At 34.8% G+C, this 23,239-nt stretch overlaps 1 protein-coding gene and 1 non-coding gene across 2 annotated transcripts in view; one reads left to right on the plus strand and one right to left on the minus strand.

The window, feature by feature from the left end:
* Positions 1-270: 270 nt before the first annotated feature.
* On the minus strand, positions 271-342 carry TRNAS-GCU (transfer RNA serine (anticodon GCU)). Its single transcript has one exon. It is a non-coding gene; the product is annotated as a tRNA-Ser (tRNA).
* A 2,791-nt stretch (positions 343-3,133) lies between these two features.
* LOC118197714 (uncharacterized) overlaps positions 3,134-23,239 on the plus strand; it is a 232,343-nt gene continuing 212,237 nt past the window's right edge. The window contains exon 1 of the mRNA XM_085825691.1: positions 3,134-3,257. Within this exon, the coding sequence (XP_085681817.1) occupies positions 3,198-3,257 (60 nt within the window). The 5' untranslated portion in view covers positions 3,134-3,197. The remainder of the gene's footprint in view (positions 3,258-23,239) is intronic.

The following is a 23,239-nucleotide window of genomic DNA, read 5'->3' on the forward strand; positions in this document are numbered from 1 at the left end:
AAGATGAAAACAGCAAACGCCTTTCCGAATCGAATCACGGACCTCTGGAATACCGGCCCAGGGTACAGAACCACTACACCACGAAGGACGCTAGGAAAGTGGGAGAAATACCTTATATACTCCCCTTTTTAAAGGGCGACTAGGGTTTTAGGGGACCTAGTCGCCAAATCCTGGGTGCGGAGAATCATCATCCACAACCCTTTTAGTTCGGGCGCCGTTGTAGAGTCATTAGGTTATTTTAGGAGGCCGAAGAGATGAAAAATTAGCAACCGCCTTCGCCGGGAATCGAACCACGGATCTCTGGAATAGCGGCCCAGCGTGCTACCGTTACACCATGAAGGCACGCTAGGGAAGTGGGAGAAATACCTTATAAATGTTCCCTAAAAATTTCATCCTTGCATCAATTTCTAAGTTGGCATTCTAATATTCTAAATCTTTTCTTACGTGAAACATCAGATTTTACATATTTTGATTTGACTGAATAATTTGACGGAACATATTGTTTGATGGTTGGCCCCTGTTATGACCTGATGGCTGAACTTGTTTCGGGCCTGGGGAGCGGGTTTCAACCGTTGCAACAACAATAACAACATCAGAGTTTTTAATCTTAAATAGAGCTTTATAAGCTTGTAAACCTACACATCCTGCATTGTTTCAGATAAACAATGATTGCATAAAGGGAAAAGAATTTAATCACAAACATTGCATCATTAAGACAATTTTGAAAAATGGTTGTAGATTCAATAGTTCAAAAGCTAGTTATCTCATTTAGAGAATAGGTTGGGAAAAACGTACCGATATTTCGCTATGTAAATGCAGACTTTTCAATTTGTGCTTGTAAGATAAAAGTGCCTGCAGTCAAAAAAAATATTTTTAACCGATTAAGGAACATTGAGAAAAATGGCCATTAGAATAACTGACCGGAGAACTACAAAAATTATTGGGAAGAAATTGCGACGTAAGACTGACAGTTCAAACAGCTCATCTGCAAGAAAATAGACTAGCACAAGTACGTTCTCATCTTTTTCCTCTGTTTCTTCTGAACAAACCATCCATTCTCCTTCATCTTCAAGTACTTCAGATGCAGATGAATACAAAGAATTTAGTACTGATAAAAAAAAAAGCAGAGAGAGAAGAAGAAGACAATAGTAAAATCTCCAACTTCTCAAATGAGAATGAAACGAAAAGATTAAGCTGAGACATGCGACCAAGCTGGAGTTCAGACAAGGTCAGCGGCAGGTATTATTAATGCTGCATAATTTCTTTTTTGGGAGAGGGGAGCGATTTTGACCAAAAACGATACCTCAAATGTTATCGATCGCAGTAAGATCAGCAGTTGAAAAAGAAAAGCTTCAAATGATCTTCTCGCGAAATTTAAAGTTCAGCCCTTATTTCAGGTTTACGACATTTATCTTGATTGCCCCGAAAGGTCAAGATTTGGATTTACATTTGCAGCCACCTTCTCATTGTGAACTGAGTAGTTTCTATTAAAAAAGTGGAAACTAGCTAAGAGTTGCATTACATAATAGGTAATTAACAGTTAGGATTAACGAGATCGATATTTTAGATGAATACGAATTTTTCAAGGCCAAAATGGCAACCAATGATTACGTCATAAGGACATCAAATTTTGTAAAGTTATTAATACTGAAAAAGGTAACTTCCACATATAGGCTAACAAAGTCAAAAAAAAATTGGGCCTATTTCACTGTACATACATGAAAGGTTAGGGAATATATAAGATCCTCAGCTTCTTAACCAAAGTCACATTTAAGGTACTCGTATTTTCTCCCTCCTTCTAGCAAGCCTCTGTAGTATATATAATATGAAGCATACTAGACGCGTATTTGAAAGGTCCAGGGTTCGAGTCCCGGAGAGGGCACTGCACACTTTTCACGTCTCTAGCTTCACAAGAAGCTTAATGACTCTGCAGAAGCGTCGAACTAAAAGGTGGTGGACAATAATTCGTCACTTCTAGGGTTTGGCGACTGGGTCCCCCCTCCAGGATCTTCAGTTGCCCTTTAGCAAGGTGAGTATATAAAGTATTTTCCCTCTCCTTTCCGTCATGACTTCGTGGTGTAACGGTTGTACACTCGTATTCGAGAGGTCTACGTTCGAGTCCCGGTGAGGGCACTGCACATTTTGCACAGCTCCTGCTTCAAAATAATCTAGTGACTCTACAAGTTTATTTCATTGTTCTTTCCACGCTTTATCAACGCATTAAAATATTTTTTGCATTTTATGCCGAAAGCTATCAATTGCCTGAGATAACTGCTTAATATGTAGCTCTTATAACGGAGATGGCTGTAATATTAATGCAAATTTTTAATTCTTTATAGAAAAGATTTGAATGAAATAACAGTGAAATTTATCTGCTATAGACTGAGTAAAAAATATTATTGAGTACGGATAGTATAATATAGGTTCAATTTTCGGCGGATAATTTTGGCTGCATGTTTGTGTATGTCATTTATGATTTTCCATTCAATCGCGTAAATAGTAAACTATTTCCCCAAAAGTTACATACGGTAACACTCCTTTTCAGACGACAAATTTCAGGTATTTTGTCTCAGTAAGTTAAACATACTTGCAAATAAAACTGTCTTAAAGGAGTAAGAAAAGACGCAAAGATTGAAATGGCATATTTTCCTTCTTGAAAAGATATGCTTTATTTAAGCAGCTTTATTAAAAATCCTATGACACAGTTCCTTGATAAGGAACCAAAGTAATGGTAAACCACGTTGTAATGAGAAAAAAAAAATTCATCATCTATAAATTTTACAGGTACTAAAAAGTTGTTTTATTTTCCCATTCGAAAATAAATAAATTGCTTTGAAAACCTACGAAGGTCATCTGCTTTTATACTGTAGCTGACGTTTTGCATCATAAAAGGATTCACTCTCATTCTTAATTCAAAAAATAAATCTCGAGAGTTCTTCGCCAAATTAAATCTGCTTTCAAAAAGCGACACGCAAAGAGATAATCACGCAAAAATCTTGAATATCGTGTCGCGACCCCTTGTTTATTCATTGTTGCTGCTCATTTGATGACACCATTCCTATGGTGACCATTTACGTTAGTTAAACGCCTACTTTCCAGTTCTCAGTGGATGGGATAAATTACAACTGAAAAGACGACTTATTATTATAGATGATTTAAAGCAAATTTTTAAAAATCAACATAATGATAGAAAAAGCATGAGAAAGAACAAAGGTTTATTACTGTTTTTCCTTTTTTATGTTTTTTCATTTCTTTCGGTAAGTATTGTTATTACATTAATTGTCATTACCATAAAACCTAATATATCTTAATGTAAAGTGTAAAACAATTACTGTTAATTTATGCAAACTTAAAAAAATCACCTGTTAGTTGCTATGAAAACAAATGAGCTTTTTTTAAACATATACTTCAAATATACAATAAATTTTAACATATGTATCAAATAGTGCTTATCAAAATATATATATACATTGTAAACTGAAAAATATTTTTAAAATTTTATTTTTGAATATGATTTTTGCTAGAGTTAAACGTATTTTATGGTTACTAAACTCTCATTTACGCAATAATCGATTTTGCGGAATCAATTCCCCCTCTGCCTTCGCGTGTTTATTTTTTAGAGTAGAGTTACAGAACAGGTTTAGCATGTTTCAGGTGTCGCAGATGGGTTCATAATAAAGCTACAGTAAATATATATATAGCACTTCGGGGGAACCGTCTCCCGGGGTGCTTTCCTTCAAAACTGAGGCGGATCTGGGCAAAGTTATGCAGTCACTTTTATAGTGTTCAAGAATCCTGCCAACGACAGAACTTTTTGAACTCCTCGCCATAAAATTTGCGAGCTTGCTCTGACAAGCTCATGAAGCATTGCATTGTTTCAGATAAACATAGATTTCAGATAAACTAAATTTGCATTGTTTTAGATAAAAAGATAAATTTGCATTCAGATAAAAAAAATATTGCGTAAAGCGAAAAGAATTTTATAACAAATACTGAATTATTAAAATAAGTTTGAAAAGGGTGATACATTTAATAATTCAAACCTGTTTAAGTAGACTAGATTGTAAGAAAGCGTTCTGATATTTCACTGTATGAACGCAAACTTTTCAACTTGTGCTTGTAAGATAAAAATGCCTGCAGTCAAAAAATTTTGTAGCAGATCAAGGAACATTAAGCAAAATGGTTAGATCAGACAAATGCGATTGACAATAACAACATATCACTGCTTAAGTGCTCAAAAGAATATATAATACTGCTAGTTATGAGTTCTGTTTCCAATGTTCTCCAGAGAAATCTCAAAATTCATTAGAAACCGAAATTTTGCAGATGAATAACAAGTCATCCGCATAGTCGCAGCAGCATGTTGTAAAAATCTCAAATTCAGACTCATACTACTGGAAGGAATCAAACGTTTATGATCCGCAAAATCTAAAAATTCCAAACTTTACTGATGTTTCATGATTCACACGAGTAACGTGCTTTGCTATTAAATAATGCTTTTCATCAGTTTTGAATTTTTAATAGCACTTTAATGCATCTTTCTGGTCTTAAGATAATTTCACATTTATTCTGTTCTCAACCTTTCAGACCCGAAACAGCATCAAAACCCTTTCCGGCACGCTAACTTTTAAAGTCGGAGTTTTGATTTAAAGAATAATAATAATAAAAAAAAAAAGGTAGGCAGTCTAATTAGGCCTAGAGGAGTACACAAGTAAAATTTTGTGGAGATATCACTTATCATTTTAATTCTGTGGGTGTGCCCAAAGTGGCACACTGATTGAATAGAGCTTCGAAAAGAGTGCTGAAAAGAGCATTGTTGTCAATGAACTGACCGATGAGATGCGGAGAAACAAAGAATACAGACTCTCAGTTGTCCTAGATTATCGGTGAGCCCGGTCTGGGCACACATAGAGTTCGCCGTTTGATTTTAGGCAAGATTTCAAGGCAAAAATTTAAAACTAATATAGAATAAGAACATTAACATACAGCCAAAAAAATAACATAGAAATTTCTTTTCAAACAATTCGTTTTATACCCTAAAAAAATATGGAAGATTTCTTTGAAAAATGAGGGTCTTAAAAACTAAACATGGCTAAAATATACGGACTGGTTTGTGTTGAGCTGCCATTTACTATAAATAAAGAAGGTTCAGAGTAACCTATAAATCCTTGTCCATTCAATTTTTCTGTGCGTACAGAAGGAAATTTTTAGGTGTGCCCAGACCGGACACACTGTGCCGCAAAGGGTTAATGAAACATTGCACGCAGTAAGAAACTATTATTATTGAAATTGTTGACTTCCCAACCATTAATCTGCTTGTAACAGAATTAATTCATATATAAATCAATTAATTTTCATGTGATTAACTTTATATAAAAAAAAGAAAATTTAAAGTGTTAACTGGTCGGTACTACTTGCTAAAGTGTTAACTACAGTTACTTATGTTAAAGTGTTACCAATTAGCTGCAGTCACTTACTAACAAATAAAAAAATGACATAAATATCTATGTTACATCCCAACAATGCGGTCTAAAAGCTTTCACAGTAACGCAAAAAGGAAAAATCCTGCTTTAGAAAAGTATTATTTAAGTTAAGGTTAATGAATAAAATTCCGCAAGTATATAGTAGATAAATTTGAATTAATAAGCTCAAAAGATCATATCTTTTGAAAAATTTCTTGCATTAAGAGCTTTTTCACATCTGTCTACAAAATTTATAAAAAAAAAAAAGAGAAATAAAATTTTCAAAATTATCAAAGTATGTACTTGCAGAGAATTCTTAGATATCTTAGAGCAGCTAAGTAAAGAGTACATTTTCATATATAAGCCGAGAATGTTTACCAAATTTTTTGCTTCTGAAATTTCAGAATAAGCTTTTATATAAGTTCAGAATAAATTGCAAGTAATTCGACCATAAAAGATATTGTAAATTCAAAAACGAATTCAAAAATATATTTCTTTAATTTAATCCTAATGTACTTTAAATAAATTTATTAATATTAGTATTCCCCTTGGAATTTTTTAATAATTCTCGGATTTTTTCTCAGCTATAGCAAATCTAATTAAACATTATCTTCACCCGAGCTTGTTATAGCAGTTCATCTTAAATGCCATTATCATCCACCTCGTAAATAATATCATCTTCACTTCCGTCTAGCACTGATAATTGCAAACATTTTTGAACAATCGGTTGATAGTTTCGGAAGATAAGATCAAATGTTTAAAATTAAATAAACATCTTTAAATGAGTATACAACAGTAGTTCAGTATGTTTATACAACAGAATGAACTCCAGGGCATGAAATAAAACTATTATATCATGTTCTGTATTACTAAACTAATTCAAGCGAAGAGTTTTTTGAATTTCAGAGGTAGTTATTTTATCATCCACTTCTATAAACTTAAAATATACATTCATAATTTTTTAATTTAAATGCGCAGATTTTAGTTAAATACATAAAAACTAAAATATATGTATTACTAAGCTTTTCTTGGTCATGTATGAATAAATATAAATTCATATGTATTGCTTCTCTTGTATAGGTAAACAGAATTCTAAAAAATAACGTTTCAGATATTTCCTCCCTCCTTATAGCGTGCCTTCGTGGTGTATTTGAAAGCACGAACATTTGAGTGGCCCGGAGTTCAAATCCTATCGTTCTTAATCGTTGCTAAGGTCATTAAAAATTTCTACGGTTTTCTGGCTCCCAAAAAATTCTCAGCGCTCTACAGTAGCACCGAGACTAAAATAGACGAAAATTGTAACCAATAGGACTTAGCGACAGGCTCCTCTCCTCCCCAGTCTTCCTTTAACTGTAGGAGAATATGAGAATTTTCACCTTACTTCGTCCGGGTGCTTTTGGGGTGTAGTTGGAAGCACATCCGTCTGGCAAGAGAGAGGTCTGGAATTCGAATCCTGGAGTTGCTCATTTTTCATGTTTGCGCCTAGACAAACTTAAATGATTTCACACTGGCGCTCCCGAACTAAAATAGAGTGGACGATAATTGGTCACAACTAGGATTTGGCTATTGAGCCACTGTTTGAATGGGGTAGAATAAGCGAGTCCAGCTAGCTGTCGGGTGATTTGGAGTTCAAATTACAGCGAGAGCACTGCTAATTTTCCATATTTAATGAATCTGGAAACTGAAGCGTATCATAAAAATGAAAAACCATAGAATTCACAAATGCATTAGTTATTTACTTGTTTTATTTTATTCGTGTTTTAATTTACATGTTGTTTCAAGATTGATGAACACATTAATAGTTTTAAAAACTTGTAATAATCTTTATTTCCTTGCACTTACTCAGTTAGTCGGCATTATCTATTTTCGAATCTAGTTCTGAATATTGGTAAGTTATTTCAATCAAAACTTTATTTTGCTTATATTTTAATTATGGACAGGAAAGACTCCAAGGTATTTTAATTATTATTATTCCCATAATATCAATTATAACTGACCTAACTGCAGTCCTCGAATAGACGAAGAAAACATCTTTTACTTTTATTATTATTCCCATAATATCAATTATAACTGACCTAACTGCAGTCCTCGAATAGACGAAGAAAACATCTTTTACTTTTGCATGATAAAGATTAAATGTGTCAAATACGTTTTTAGATACATCAAAATGTAAATTTTATTGCTCTGCGATTAAACCTACATTCGACTGCATGTTGCAAATGTTTGATCATTCATATTGACAGCGATATTTCCAAAACCGTCTATAACACGTGTTTCACTACAAGCATCTGAGTCTTCAAGAATGATTCAACTTAGGAACAAAAGCATAAGAACTTAAAAAGAAAAGAAATACGGAGCGATCCATCTTTCGGAGCAAAACTTTTTAACAAACTTTTATCCTTTTTTGAGGTTTCTCTTCTTTGTCTCTAGCACTTTGAAAGCCCTGTAAATGATATATAATCACAATTACGATTTTTAAGTCCTGGGAAATGCTATACTGGCATACAATATTTAGAAACTGAATAAACCCCCATCACCACATATCTATAAACTTACTTTTCCTCATTTTATTTCACTGATCCAAGAATAAAGTTCTTGATGATCGAATGACTTTTATCACTACGTCATCATCTTAGTCCGTTCATGAAGAAAGATGAAAGTATTTTCCCCAAGGTATGCTACTTTTCTTACTTTTTCTTTAAAATGGCGATTTTTTAAAAGATTATCGTTATTGTTTTACTGAATGTAGATGTGAAAATATTCACTGAACCAATAAAATACAAATGATTTAAAATAATATTCATTTTAAGTATTTTCTTTAGTAAAACTGCAAGCAGTACAATTTAAAGCAGTATTATTTTTTAAATATTTACGGTAGTTTAATTTACATTGGCCAAACTTAGAGAGCCTTAAAATTTCGCGTCAAGGAACATGAGGCATATGTTAGAAAAAAGGAAACACAGAAGTCTTCTGTTGCTCAACATTGTTGGTCCGAAAATCACACAATTTTTCTACTGCCAAAATTATTCAAAAAAACATCTTCCATTGGAGAATTGGATTTTCTAGAGGCATTTCACATTCAAAAAAATCTTTCTGTTCTAGTTAACGATAATAATTCCAATCCATCTTTGCCTTCGGCCTTTAAAGAAATTATGCTTTAGTTCTGGTTTCACCAACAGATGGCGCCACTTGCTTATTCTTTTCCAGGCTTTCTTATCTTATCTAATCATTATTTCCTATCTTGTTCATTTGCGTTTTTGCAGCTGAGGATGGTGGTTCGGTAAAACCATCGATTTCTGTGAAAATTTTGAAAATATAACGCTGATTTTTGTTAATATAACGCTGTAATATAACGCTGATGTTTGTTCGTTTGACTTCTGAATTAGTATTTATTCAGCGTGTTATTGTGTCTTAATTATTTCCGATAGTGTTTAAAATGTTAAAGATGTCTAATGTGATACTGTAACGTTAGGCATTGTTTCAGTCTGGAGTGGAAGACGTGGAAAATATGCAATTCCTTTGCCAGAATTCGAACTCCGGAAGTTCCAGTTGCTTACCGAACCTGCTTTCCATTCCCTACCCCCCTCCGAAGGGTCGCAGTAAAGAAAGAGAAAAACTTTACAATATTATTTGAAATATTGTGTATTTGTAAGGCGAAATATTTGAAATATTAACAATTTAAAACATTAGATATATAAAACGATATAATTTTAAACTTTAAAAACCGTTCGAATTTTGAACAAAAATAATCCAAACATCCACTTGACATACATCTACGCCATAACGTTATTGATATCGCCAAATTCCTTTATATATAAATATAACTATATATATATAAATTTTGATTCTTTATGAATATATTATAGGTATAACGTTGATAGACAGAAAGTATGTCAGCGACCGAATTTTCTTACAGTAGACCACCAAAATTTTAATTAATTACTTCCTTGTACGAAGTAAAAAGGGAGTATTGTAATCGCGAAAAGTTTCAGGCAGCATATTTCAACGAAAATATCCATTTTGACCGCTATCGAATGCAATTTAACGATGCTTTTGCGTGATATCTGTACGTAAGGACAGAATAAAATACTCTTTTCCTTCAAAAAAATTATAAAACTGCTTTAAAATTAATTCTGAAGACAATTTTTCGTGGCGTCTGTACGAACGTATGTACGTACGTATCTCGCATAACTCAAAAACGAGTAGCCTCAGAACGTTGAAATTCTGTATATACACTGGTGTGCAAAAATTAAGGACGACACGGTTTTTTCAATATAACTTTGTACAAAAGCTTTCCAATCAACACATTTAATACCGTAAGATCCCCAATACGTAAGGACTCTTTTAGTAAGCAACACTTACTAAAAAAGAAATCAGAGGGATAAAAAGAAGCTTTATTGAAAAAGTAGCATGGAGCGCAATGCGACTGAAGGCCGAAACATCCCTGTGATGGATGTCCAGCAAGAAACATCCGGTCTTTAATAGGGGATATGATCTCCCCTGACTGCTAGGCAGGTTTCACAGCGTCTGCCCATGCTGAGAATGAGGGTGTCAATGAGTTGTTGAGGCATTGCTGCCCATTCGTCTTGCAGCGCCAATCGAAGCTCCGGAATCGTTACTGGTGGTAAGGTACGAGCTGCCAAGCGTCTGCCTAGAAAATCCCATACATGCTCGATGGGATTGAGATCCGGAGATCGTGCCGGCCAATCCATACGTTCAATATCCTCACTCTCTAAGAGCTGTTCGGCAGCTACTGTGCGATGACATGGTACATTGTCGTCCATGAAAAGGAACTGCGGACCCATAGCGCCTCTAAAAAGACGCACATATGGAAGAAGAATCTCGTTACAATAACGGGTCCCGTTGACTGAACCTGCGTCGAAGATGTGAAGGTCTGTACGACTACTAAGCATGATGCCTCCCCAAACGAGAACACCGCCACCTCCATACCTATCCCTTTCAATGATGTTCGAGGGATGATTGCGGCTTCCCCGCTCTCTCCAGATGAGTATGCGATGAGAATCGCTACTCAGACTGAATCTGCTCTCATCTGTAGATTAGAGTACTCGTCCCCATTCATTGTCTCTCCAATTCCGGTGTTCCCGGCACCACAGAGAACGCCTTCTCCGATGGGCAGGCGTTAGAGGTACACACCGTACAGGGCGTCGTGCAAACAGACCACCACCGTGCAGTCTTCTGGCCACGGTAAAACGCGATATCGGTCGTCCAGTCGCCTGTGTCGTGTGTCTAGTGATTTCTCCCGCTGTCTGCCGCCTGTTTCTTCTGGCCTGTAAGGCAATATACCGGTCATCTGCGGGTGTGGTTCCTCGTGGACGTCCCGGATACTAAACACCCGGATAGATGTTACTGTAGTTTGAAATTGTCTCCAAAGTCGTGAAACGATGCTGTGAGCAATTCCGAACTCTGCAGCCACACTTGTCACACTGCGGCCTTCCTCCAATTTCCCAATGATTCGACCTCGGGTAAAAGCATCCAGTTGTCGTCTAACAGATTGATTATTCGCCATTTCTCGCTGAGGCAGCAACTTGGTGTGATTTTAACTGCTATACGGCGTGCAATCTCTTTGCCAGAAATACTGATCTTACAACGACAACGTGCTTTATACTACTCAGACACTCCCCCATTACGTCTACCTGCGTATCTGCGCATCTGCTACCGTACATCACCTTACTTAATCTCCTGATTGGTCTTTCTGTCCGCTCTGCCTCTTCGTTCAGCTGATATGCTAAATTTTTTACTTTTAGACATGTCCTTAATTTTTGCACACCAGTGTAGGACTGCTATAACATGTAGATGTGCATCTCGTATTTTGGTTGCAATCGGTTGCAATCAATGTTGTTTTTATCTTCCGGTTAAGGATTTTATGCCTTCAGTAAATCTGTCTGCAATATTTTTTTAATTATCAGCAATTTTGAAGTTGTTTAATTGTCGCTAAGCCTGTTTTTAATGGCGGCCTTTGATGTTTACATTTGAAACAGGAGACTAGTGGATTTGTTGCCAATCTAGAGAAACTTAGCTTCGCAACAACAAAGATAACGCATACATTTATTATTGCCAATTAAATCATGCTTAATTCTTTCTGGAATGTTTTCGAGGAAATAAGCGTTTGAGATTTACTTCGTAATTTTTAATAGAGATATTTTGAGTTTTTATGTATTTTTGCCTTCTCGCGAAGTGAGAACTGAATTAATTAAATGAGAAATACTCAATCGTCTGTGAAAAACTGTTTGTTTTTTGTTTTGTTTGCTTATTTTCTTTTATACATAGTTCTAGCTTTATTATAGTATTTGAATAGAACATGTGGCAACGATTAGATAATTCTTTAAATGATATACATTTTGTGCATTCTGAGTCATAATATGAATGAAATATAATACTGTTAAGTAAACCTAGCGCCAGAGTGTCGCTATGGTAAACAAAGTGAATTTTAAAAAATGCATTTATTCTATTGTGGTTTATGCGCTGTCGGCGAAGTAGGTTTAATTCAACCTAATAAGTTTTAATAAAATGCAAGAAAAAATGCGTATAATTTAATATTCCATACAAGGAAGTCATGTGGTGTACACATCCGATTTTTTTTTTTTTTTTTTTTTTTTTAATTTTAAATAACAAATGAGTGTTAATCTCTCTTCACTGTTGGGTTCAGAATACGATTATTTAGAGTCTGGTCACTAAGCACAGTTTTTTTTTTTCACGGAGAATGCCTACTTCCCTTATTAGTTTGCGTGAAAGACAGAATTATAGAGTTACAGAACGTATGAAAGAAGTGAGTTTATTTTGTTAAGCAAATTATTGAGTTCATGCAGAAGTTGGACTCGTTTTTCAGCGATTCACATTAGGCAGCTATCTGACGTAGTAAATGACGTTTTGATTATTGGAATTTCCAGCCGATAAAGCCTGTAAGCAGACTGAATATAAAAGCAATATGCTTGTAACAGTGATTCATTCGGTAAAAAAATTACAAATGGTTTAAAATGACAAAGGATGAGGTGTATATTTGCTTGTTGTACCAGTTTGATTGAGGCAGTACTATAGACCTAGCATGACTAAACATTCGTCAAGTGCATGGAGAGAATCCGTTTGAGGATAAGTCCATGCCGTCGCTGGCTTCGAAAATTCAGATGAGCAGATCGGGAGGCTCAGAATCTTTTTGCATACACTGTTGTTTGCCTTTCTCGAGATGTGTTTGTCATAATAAAATACGTTCAAAATTCTTTTGTAAATAAAGTAATAAATTTAAAAATTGCTAAATACTTACTCGCACATTAATTCGGACTGTCAGATTTTGGCAAAGATTTTTTTTACATTCAACTATTTGGTTATAATATTTTTATTATGTGATAAGAACAATACGTGTTAATTAAAAATTCTATTTCAAAGTAAATAAAACAGTATGTTAAAGGTGATAAAATTATTAGAAGTATTATAAAAACCTATAATGTAAAACGTTCACCTGTCTTTGATGTTATGGAATTATAAATGTTTGCGAAATTGTTGAAAAACTTTAAAATCAAGATTGCCCTTCAAGCTGAAACAGGAAGCGAAGGTTTACATGTGGTAAATCAAGCAAAAGCCAAAGCTTGGAACTGCGAAATGTGAACATGTAACAATTAAAATTTATTCTAAGACTGTCATACCTATCACCAAGACATATGGATGCATCGGCCGAAAGGCAATGACGATATTTTTATACAGAAATAGCGTTTGCAAAATTTATTGTAAACAAATATTTATCATATTGACATAATATGATATATTTACAGATGCAGCAAAATTTAATATATTTGATGCAGGAATAATTGTACAGCGAAAGCCCAATGAAGAACTGAATTTGGAAACCCTGTTGCCTATTGTTAAATACGGAGTTGCAGGCATATTACTTTAGAGATGTTCCCTGCTTCTGGTATGAGAAACTTTAAATTTTCATAGTTTTTATAGATAGTTCTACATAAAGATGAGGAAGTTTCAAAATGAAAAACTGAAAATATTTGCTAAGCTGTGAATGCAAAACACATTTAAGCTCTATGAGGTAATTAAAATTAAATTCTTAAATTCTGGCTTACATCTAACACACGACTCATTGCTCTGAAATTGTCAGACCTTCTCCATATTTTCCAGATTTAACATTTATCGAACAAATATGGAATGAGGAATGAAATGGCAACCAGAATAAAAAATCACAAATGAAAATAAATCTGATGAAAGAATGTAATAAAGTCAATAGGGGAAAACTTAGTTCAAATTGTGCAAAAGTGCATTCAAAATATAATTATACTCTTCAGAGTATAATTATATAACAAACAAACAACAACTCTTCAGCATAACAAACTCTTCAGCCAAACTTAAAAGAGCTTTGCCGTAGCTGAATGAAAAGTTTAAACAATACTAAATATTATACATTGATTCTTAAATAAGAGCATTACAAATTCATTATTTACAGTAAAATAATGTAATCACTAAGAATTCCCTATTCGCAGTAAAATAATTCGTAATACTTGTACACAACAAAATAATACATAACATTTTCCATAACAACCTGCTATTTGCATACCATTGTTAAATAGTCATTGATGCGGGGCCGTCGTGATACATCACTTAGGCCTCGGAGTTGATATCGCAAAGATAGAATGGAGGACCACCATAAAAAAATGAGTACAATGAGTATGTTTTCCTGTGTGGCTGTTTTAGATGCGGAAAATGTATGCCATCCCATAGAAAAAGCCAATTCCATTCATTTATCCGGCTATCTCTCCATAAAGGCACACGAAGAATAAAGTAAAGCGTGTTTCATCACCAAAGATTAAGGGATATTCATCAGGCAAATGGTACTTATATGGCTGTATAGTTTTAGACAAGAGAATAGCTTCTTGGAGCATTATTCTTTCTGTAACTCTTCTCGTAGAGATTTGGACAGAGACATCATAACTTTACACCAGAGGCGTAGCTAGGGTTTTCAGCGCTCGGGTACAACTGAAGACGTTGCGCCCCTTTCTCTGTTCCAAGAACGGAAAACATTTCATTCTAAAATTTAATAACATCAATTTGGCGCCCCCTGAATGCTGCGCCCGGGGACAGATGTCCCCCCTTGCCCCACCCTAGCTACGCCACTGCTTTACACGGTGGAAAAGAATTTCCTTAAGAAAATCCTCAAGAAGACATTATAGTATGACAGCCCGTAGCAAAACGTCGTCCATTCTTTCCCTTAATTAAACAACCGACCTTTACTCGATATCAAATAGCTGGTCATGGATCAGAAGAAATAATCGCTGTTATTCCTGTAAGTTTCACAAGCGCTGTATCTTGATGTTCTATCGTTTTTCTGGACGTTATCACTGGATCGTGCTTACTGAGAACTACTGCATCAACATAATCGGATTACCAATAGGCTCCAAACCATGGTGTGCTCGATGCAGGACTTAATTTCTAAAAAAAGAAGGGGCAGAGCCTTATAGAAGGGTGTCAAGAAGAAGGAACAAAATAAAATAACAAAAATTATATACTTATGAATAAAATAATTCATAACTGAAATAATTAAAATTCAATGAATTATAAAGAGATAACTAAAAATTGGAAGAGAAGCAGGCCAATGTAAAACTCAAAATTGGGCAAAACAGGAAAGCTAATTCTGCAGTAGATTCCAAACAAAACTCTAAAGATTTCGATGGCGTTGAGACGCAAATTCATCTTCGTCAGGAACAAAGTAAGTTTTAAAATAATTATTTAATTTAGTTTTAAAATAATTTAATAAATTATTAAATTAGTGATAAATAGCATTAAATAATAAAATAAAATACTCTACCTCATTTTATTTGGGGCTCCACAGAAATTACAGTTTTCCCCAGAAACTAAGACATAGAGAAGGCAGACTCCTGAATTAAAGCCCTGAATATGCAGTATAATGTACCATTTCAAGGATGATACAAACGAAAACTATTCTTAAACAGTTAAAGCATCACTAATAAGAGTAGAAAGACCGCTAGAAACAGCAACAGAGTAAGGAGGAAATTTTAACGGAGGATGTATATATGTTAACAAAGAGAGGAGTCCAAGACTCTCTAAACACGATCTCTTGCCTATCTAAATCTGGCTGATCAGCAAAACGTGCCAAGGAACAAAATTAGCCAGAATCCGAGGGATTAGCTGAGAAAACAAATGTAAGGGTTTGCAGAAGTGACTCGTGTCGTCCGTTGTATTTGCTTACATCGTTCCATAAAGTCGTCTTACTGTCGAAAGATACTTTTAGTACTTCAGGGAACGAAAATTTCACTTGCTCTCGTACAACATCGTACATTGTGGAGAATAAACCTTTAACATGCGGGTGGGGTATTTCTCTCCTCAAAGTTTCAACCTCGGTGCAGTCTTTCTGTCGAAGGGAATGAAAGGCATGAACTCAGAAGTTATAATCGATTTTGAGGACTTACTTTTTATGAAAATAAGATTTTCGGAATTCAAAGAATTTTCTGACAGAATATCGGTTTAATTACATAAAAGAAGTGCCGGAGCCCTCTTACCTAGGCAATTACGATTTAGCTTAATGATTATTAAAATTTAAATTACTAAATCGTAATTAAAATAACGATTTATCTTAACAAATGAGAAGTACCGCAGCCAGCCGCGGTGGGCTCTGGCGCAGTTTAATCACTAGCTCAGTGCGTTTACTGGGAACTGGGAACAAGTGGCCTTCTCAGCCTACTGTTACAGCCTCTTCCGGCTTCAAGCACGTGCTCATATATATTCAAATTCTAGATCAAATCATCCAAACAGTCTTTAGATCCAAGATGTTATTCTTTTCCTAATTCTGTACGTCAACCTTATAGCTATAGGTGAGGGGAAATGTAAGACAATGTCCTTCGTTCTTGAACTAAGATCATTTATCTGTTCTATTTTAGCGAAGATGAATGCAGAATTTCATTCGGATCAAATAACAAATCTTTCTTTAAAAAATTATCTTGTATCTAGTGTTTTAAAATACGCCAAAATATTAAATCTAAACGAGCTCAGATTTTCCTTTGTTCCAATAAAAACGAGATTAAAGTTTTTGAGCAAACTGCAATTTTTTTTTTCAAAGTGCACTTTTGAATACTCACATAAACAGGAGTGTGTTCCTTCCTGAGTAGAATGGTACTATGGTGCTACACCGGAGTATCTAGGTGTACTGAGCTTACCTGCATTGAAGAATATTCTCTTTCGAATTTATCAAGGTGAACTAAAAAGAAGATTCTAGCAGTAATTACAAAAGTCCTGAAAATGAATAAACATAACAATAGTCACAAGAAAAGTCCAGAAATTAAGTCGTAGCTGTCGATCTGAATATGCTAGAATACAAAGCATGGCACGTAAAAGACAGTTACGAAAATATAAGACACTCAACGAAACTAAACTACAAATACATAAGCTACGAGTAAATACAAAGCTACCAAAGCTCCCACACATTGAAAATAAATGTGCATAGAAAATATTCAACACAATATCACACATATTTACTTTCTTATACACCAGACAAATTTCGGCTAAATATGTAGTCCCTAATGTTAAATAACATAAAAATTTTGTCATTAGAAAAGAGGGCAGCACGAACCTTCATGTGGCCAGTGATTGTTCTAATTACATCGAATATGAAATTATCACACTGAAAATCATATTAGTTTCGGGAATGATCTTCATAAAATCTACAAAATCTGAAAAGATGATATTTGTGGAATTTTTTGAGCATTTACATTTTTTGTTTTATCTGTTCTTTCGAGTGGCGGCAATGAAGTCTGGTAATATATACCAATGGTTTTATTAGATTTACCTGCATTTGCTTCCCTACAGGGGCAACCCTAAAAGTGGTAGGTATTTCAGAATTAGGAGTTTCTCCTTGTTTGTTCGCAAAAACATACCCTCCACTTTTAGCTCAGATCGAGTTTCATTAATATCCTGGGATCTAGTGAGTTTCGTTTTCGTATTAGTGGGATTTTTCGGACATAATTGAAAGCTGGCAGCATATGCTCCACCATAGTTAATACAGGTTATTTAAAACTTTTATTTCGCAATCCGAACGGTTATGAAGCAGAGCGCATTTAATACACTTTGGATCGAGTTTACACTCTTTCGAAGAGTCGAAGAAATGCTGGCGATTGTGGCATTGAGACACACCACATTTGCATTCGTATGGTTCAACTTTAACATCATAACAGAGATAGTTACTGATATCATAAATCTTCTCACTTCTCGAAACATTGACTAAATGAACCCGAAAAAGAGGAAATGGTGTTCTAGTTTTAAATCTGTACATATGATTAACCATGATGATGTCGAATTAATTGGTAATCAACTCCCTTTAATTTTATCCGTGGTGCAGTGACGGTAAGCCTCATAAAACTACCTTCACTGGCTTTAATTTTTAGGCGTGTAATACATTATGTTGGATACTATTAGCTTCCAGATAACTTGTAATCTCGTGATGATGGTCAACGGTAAGTGATAGTAATTTTAAGAAGTTCTAGCAGTAAAAGCCATGTTTAGTTCCTCATTGAATGTTTTGACAAAAATCATTCAATTTTAGTGGAGGGATAACCATAATCGGTATAATCCTTGGTTTGGGTAAATCGGTGCCCAAGCGGGCATTTTCAGAATTTTCACTACAAATATTTTCAGCACAAATAGCATTCATATTAATATTATTTTCACCTTTATCGAAAGTTGCAAATTTTTTAAAGGTTTTAACATCCCCATTATTCTTAAGAAATTTGAGGGGCCGGACAATCTTCCTAGGGAAAGTAAATTTGTCCGAGAACTTGGTTTTTTAGTGCACACGTTTTTTCGAATTGACCTTGATTTTAGTAGAGGAGTTAAGCTTACCTACATCAGTACCATATTTCACAATAGCAGAGAAAAGTACATCTTTGGATGTACCAGGTTCATTAGTACAAACAGAAATAACAGGTTTCTTAATATTATCAACAGAAATTTTGCCTAGAACACAGCTTTCGTTACCATTAAAATAAGCTACATTAGCAATAAATGTATTAGAATCTACAACACAATTATTACTTGCCTTATAATTTTCGTACTTATTTTGGCCTCCAATTCCTAATTTGTCCTTCGACGTACATCCGATGAGATATACTGTCCGCTTCGGAATTAGCTATGAGAAAAGATTCACATGTATTGCGAAGTTTATCCGCAAAATCCAACAAGTATTTAAGAAAATTTACCGCATTGATGACATGAACAAGATCGATTTTTTTGGCCTGCAAGTTCTTTAGGATATCATCCATATACGCAGAATTTTTAAAGTCTCTACACGAATCTCCTTCACTTCTTTAGATCCAACTCATCTTTGTTTGCCATAATTTGACGTACTGAACACCAAATAAGACTAGCAATCGAAAGTAATTCAGCAAGAACCCCAACATTCAGCAAGAAAATGCACCACAGTCGTAGAATACTGAAACACGTGCTCACTGAGAATCTCTTGAAAAACACTCTCTACTCCTACGGTGTCCAGCGGTTGAATTGAAACAAAATTGTGGTGGGGTGCAATTGAGATTAATATGATTCATTAAACAGTGGGATACCTAATTCACGCCGTATGTAAGAATTCGGTAAAAGTTTATATTATGACTCAGGATCTGATTATCGCCATATGTTACAAGTCCCGGCGCTAGGAGGTCAGGGTTTCGCGGGTTTATATGCTCAAACTTCCGTATAATCTTTTTATGTTTTGGTCTCGTGAAGATTGCACAGCAAGGCTCGTAAATAAATACTGTACATAGGGCCTCATTGTCTTAAATCAGTGAGCTGTAAGTAGAATTAACTTAAATTTTCAGTGATTATGTTTCCAGACTTTTACTCAGAGCTTGTTGATTATGAAAATTCTTTTATATACCTTGTTGCTTGCGGATAAAAAGATACTAAAATAAAACTAATAAAGATAAAACTGAAACTCCGCTCTCTTAGAACAAAATATTATAAACAAAAAATTAATTCGAATAAAATGTTTTGAATGGTTTTGAAGTGTGGTCGTGATGGCACAGTGGCAGGGTGGGAAGACGAACAGATGATGCCAATACAAAAATGAATTAGACAAATTCCAATTCTTTATTTCCACGCATATAAAATCATCTCAGTAGATATTTATCCAATCAGAATGAAATCCGATACATTTCTATGATTCAACATAATGAAATGTGATAACTTTTTATGTACATTGGCTTTTAAAAAGAATGATGTAGGTAATTGAGCAAAGGTAAAGCGACGCGATTATGACAGAGCAGCAGTTAGGGAAGTAATTAATTCCCCAGCGGTATTTATACTAAGTAGGATGTAATTATAGATACAAGCTATGATTGGTTAATTCGAGGTTGTTATATAATCATGGAGTGATCCATTGTTGCCAGAACGTTTTCAACTAAAGTAGCAAAAGAAACAAAATAAGAAAAGAAACAAAATAAGTAAAGTAAACAAAATAAGTAAAGAAAGTTAAAAAGTCGCAAAAAACGCAAATGGCGCCATAGATCACGTGATGTTTCGTGACGTCATTGTTGCGCATGCTCACATGACCTCTCATGTCATCACAAATTTATTGTCTATAGGAGGACCTCCAGTGGAACAGTGTAGCACCAGGGTGCCTAGGTTAACGAGAACCCTACCCTTTGTAGAACATTTTGAGCTATTGCGAATAATGGCAAAAAATAACCTGGTCATGATCTTGAACTTGAATGAATTAACTAATCAGAAGATTAACGTTAAGGGATTAAATGAAAATAATGTTTAAGTAATAAGTAAAGTTTGTGCTAGCTTAATTAACTAACAGCGTTTAAAAAATATAATAACAGAGGGTCAGGAAAAGCCGTCGAGCTGGTGAACAAGTGATGATAACTGAAAAATTAAAGTAGAAAGTAATTACTCGCTACTAGTGTATTCCATAAGTTTCTACACAGTTTGGAACACAATACGAATTTTCTCTGCAGTGTTTACATTCTGTAGAAAACCAAGTATCTCCAGTATAATTTTGCCCAGTTCCTGAATGTTCGGGCTGGAGAAGCACGAGAAAAGTCCCTCAAAGATGTTAGGCACAGAAGTTCGTCTGTTTTTAGCACAGAAGCACAGAATTTCGTCTGTAGCGAGCTTTGCTAGTAGTCTGGGCTGGGCGACTGTTCGTCCTAGGTAGCTCAGGAAAGTTCGCAGCAGAGACTTCAGGAGCTGGTTTCCTATAGGAGCTAGCAGAGAGTACTATATATACCCTTTATAGTAGCCTCACTGTCTATTGGTTGCGTAATTTACAGACTATATTCGATTCTTAATCTTTTTAATTACATATCTTAGCTTTACTAAAATTTTAAAACAATATAGCTCATTTTCAATTACTTAAATGTCCATTTCTTTTTTAATTAATTCTCATTTAATTTAGGTCTGTATTTGTAAACTAATTTGTGCCTATCCTTTCTTAAGAGATTCCTCACGTTTAGACAGTTAGCTTTTCTGTATTAAATTATTTGAGCTGGCAGTTATTTTTTTTAACTCACTGTTGTTTTTTGCTTAATTGTGAACACTTAAATTAAGGAGTGTTTTTCAGTGAGATGTCTGTTCTGCGTGGTGAATTCATTTCAGATTCTGATTAAGAAAGTCTTGTTATTTCACTGTTAAATTAATTTGTGTTGTTATTTAGAAAAATGCCGTTGCTTTGATTTTTAAGTCATTTCCATTTCTTAGTTTTTAGCAATATTTATAATAAGGAGAAAGAATTTCCTTTCTTTCTCTGTTTGGGTACCCAATATATGGCACGCAAGCTGCAAGTTCTTTTTGTCCAATTCGTTATCACCATAGAACTTTTGGAACTTTGGGGTTACGCTGGTGTTCAGCCATGCAGGTAAGAAAGGACTGCCTACCTCCATGTGTTCAGCCGGGGGACTGACTGAAAAACAAAACACACGAGATCAAGAAGGGGAAGGTGAGACAAAGAACGTCTATGTAAAGAAGGAAAGGATCCATAGACGTAATATAAACCAGTTTGTCTTATACGCCGCTAGAAAGAAGAGGGAAAATTCGGACGGAACCACTTTTCGAGAATTTCCCCTTCTGTGATGTACCAAACCTGGCCGACATTTCCTCCTCCGCGATGTGTACAGGAAATTGAGGAACACGGGTTAAGATGAATAAGAAAATTAGGTAAAGTTTCACTTTCACTGGCTGTTGAACTTGCATTATCCATATTGCAGTTTGATGTCTAATTTTATATCCGTCAATGCGGTTAGGGAAAAATGGAGTCACACAGCTTTAAACTTTCGATAAACGTGACCGTCGAACCTGTTCGAACTTCGACATCAGCTTCGAGCTTTGGCGCTTTTTGGCGACAGATATTTTACGCATGCGCAGCTGTTTCCCTTTTCGTTCGAAGGGAGCCACTCCTGCTGCTGCGAAGTTTTCCTTCTTAACAATACAACTGTTCGGCCTTGATAAGGAAAGCTCACATGTAAATAAGATTTGCGGATGACAACTTCTATTTAAGCCTAAATAAACCGTTTTTTATAACGTAAGTTATTTTTAATTGATACATTAGTTAACATAACAGCTTTTTCCAATATATAACAAATAAATCTTTCAAGTCGCAAAAAATAGCATAAGAAAATAATGGAGGTCGCAAAAATTTCACAAAATAGCAAATACTAAAAAAATACTAAAATCTTAGTAGCATAAGTTTGTCAAAAGTCGAAAATTTGCGAAAAATTACACGATCTGGCAACACTGGAAGGATCTCGAATTTGGGAGAGCAGATGAATTTAGGGTGAGAGCACCAAACCTAGAATCGTTAATTTTGTTGCCGCCAATTATTTTTAAAGCAGCTATGGTATTTTGTTATATATTAATTGTTGTTCAGAGGCCAATATTTAGAGTAAAAAAGCCATCGATTTAGGACAATACACTTTATTTACACGAATAATGAATAAAAGGATCCCACAGAGAGTCATATTGACCATCACACAACAAATAACATCCTACCATCTCCATACGCTCGAATGACGGATGTGTAGGGAGAAGAGACAGCTGCGCCATCATAATTAATACGCATGCGCATAAGAAAAAACGGTCGCTCGCGTCTACCCAACATACCCCTCCTGCGAGCAACATTTTTTCAATACAAAAATGAAATAAAAACAATATATAACACATTACATTAAGAAATTAAGGAAATTATTTTCAATGTATACATTAATTTTTCTTCACTGACACTCTTAGTAAGAAAAACTGCAATCATATTATCAGTTTGTGAATATTCCAACTTAATGACATTGTCCTTCGTTAAGTCCTTCATAAAATGGAAACGTAATTTCATGTGTCTGGATTTCGTAGAAGATCTGACACAGTTGATCCACTGGATGGCAGCTTGACTGCCTGTATTCAAGGTCACTGCACCATTCAAAAATTGTTTACATTTTAATTCTGATAATAAATTTACAGTTCAAATAATATCCTTACAAATTTCAGAAATAGAAAATAATTCTGCTTCAAAAGTAGACAGACTAACACTTCTCTGCTTACGACATTTCCAAGAAATCAATGAATCACCTAGTAAAATAGTACCACCAGAAAATGACTTACCATTTTCTGCATTTCCCCAGCTAGCATTAGCATATGCATTTAAAACTCCAAAATCATTGCTATAGAAAAGTTATTTTTATTTTTTGTACCTTTTAAATACCTTAATACCCTTTTAGCCAAAAGATGTGTTTTTTCTAGTACATGATTAAATTGTGACAAATAAGTTGTTA

The sequence above is a fragment of the Stegodyphus dumicola genome, chromosome 10 (assembly GCF_044657685.1).
Source record: "Stegodyphus dumicola isolate Sdum_Otavi_A_Nest chromosome 10, ASM4465768v1".
NCBI classification, from domain to species: Eukaryota; Metazoa; Arthropoda; class Arachnida; order Araneae; family Eresidae; genus Stegodyphus; species Stegodyphus dumicola.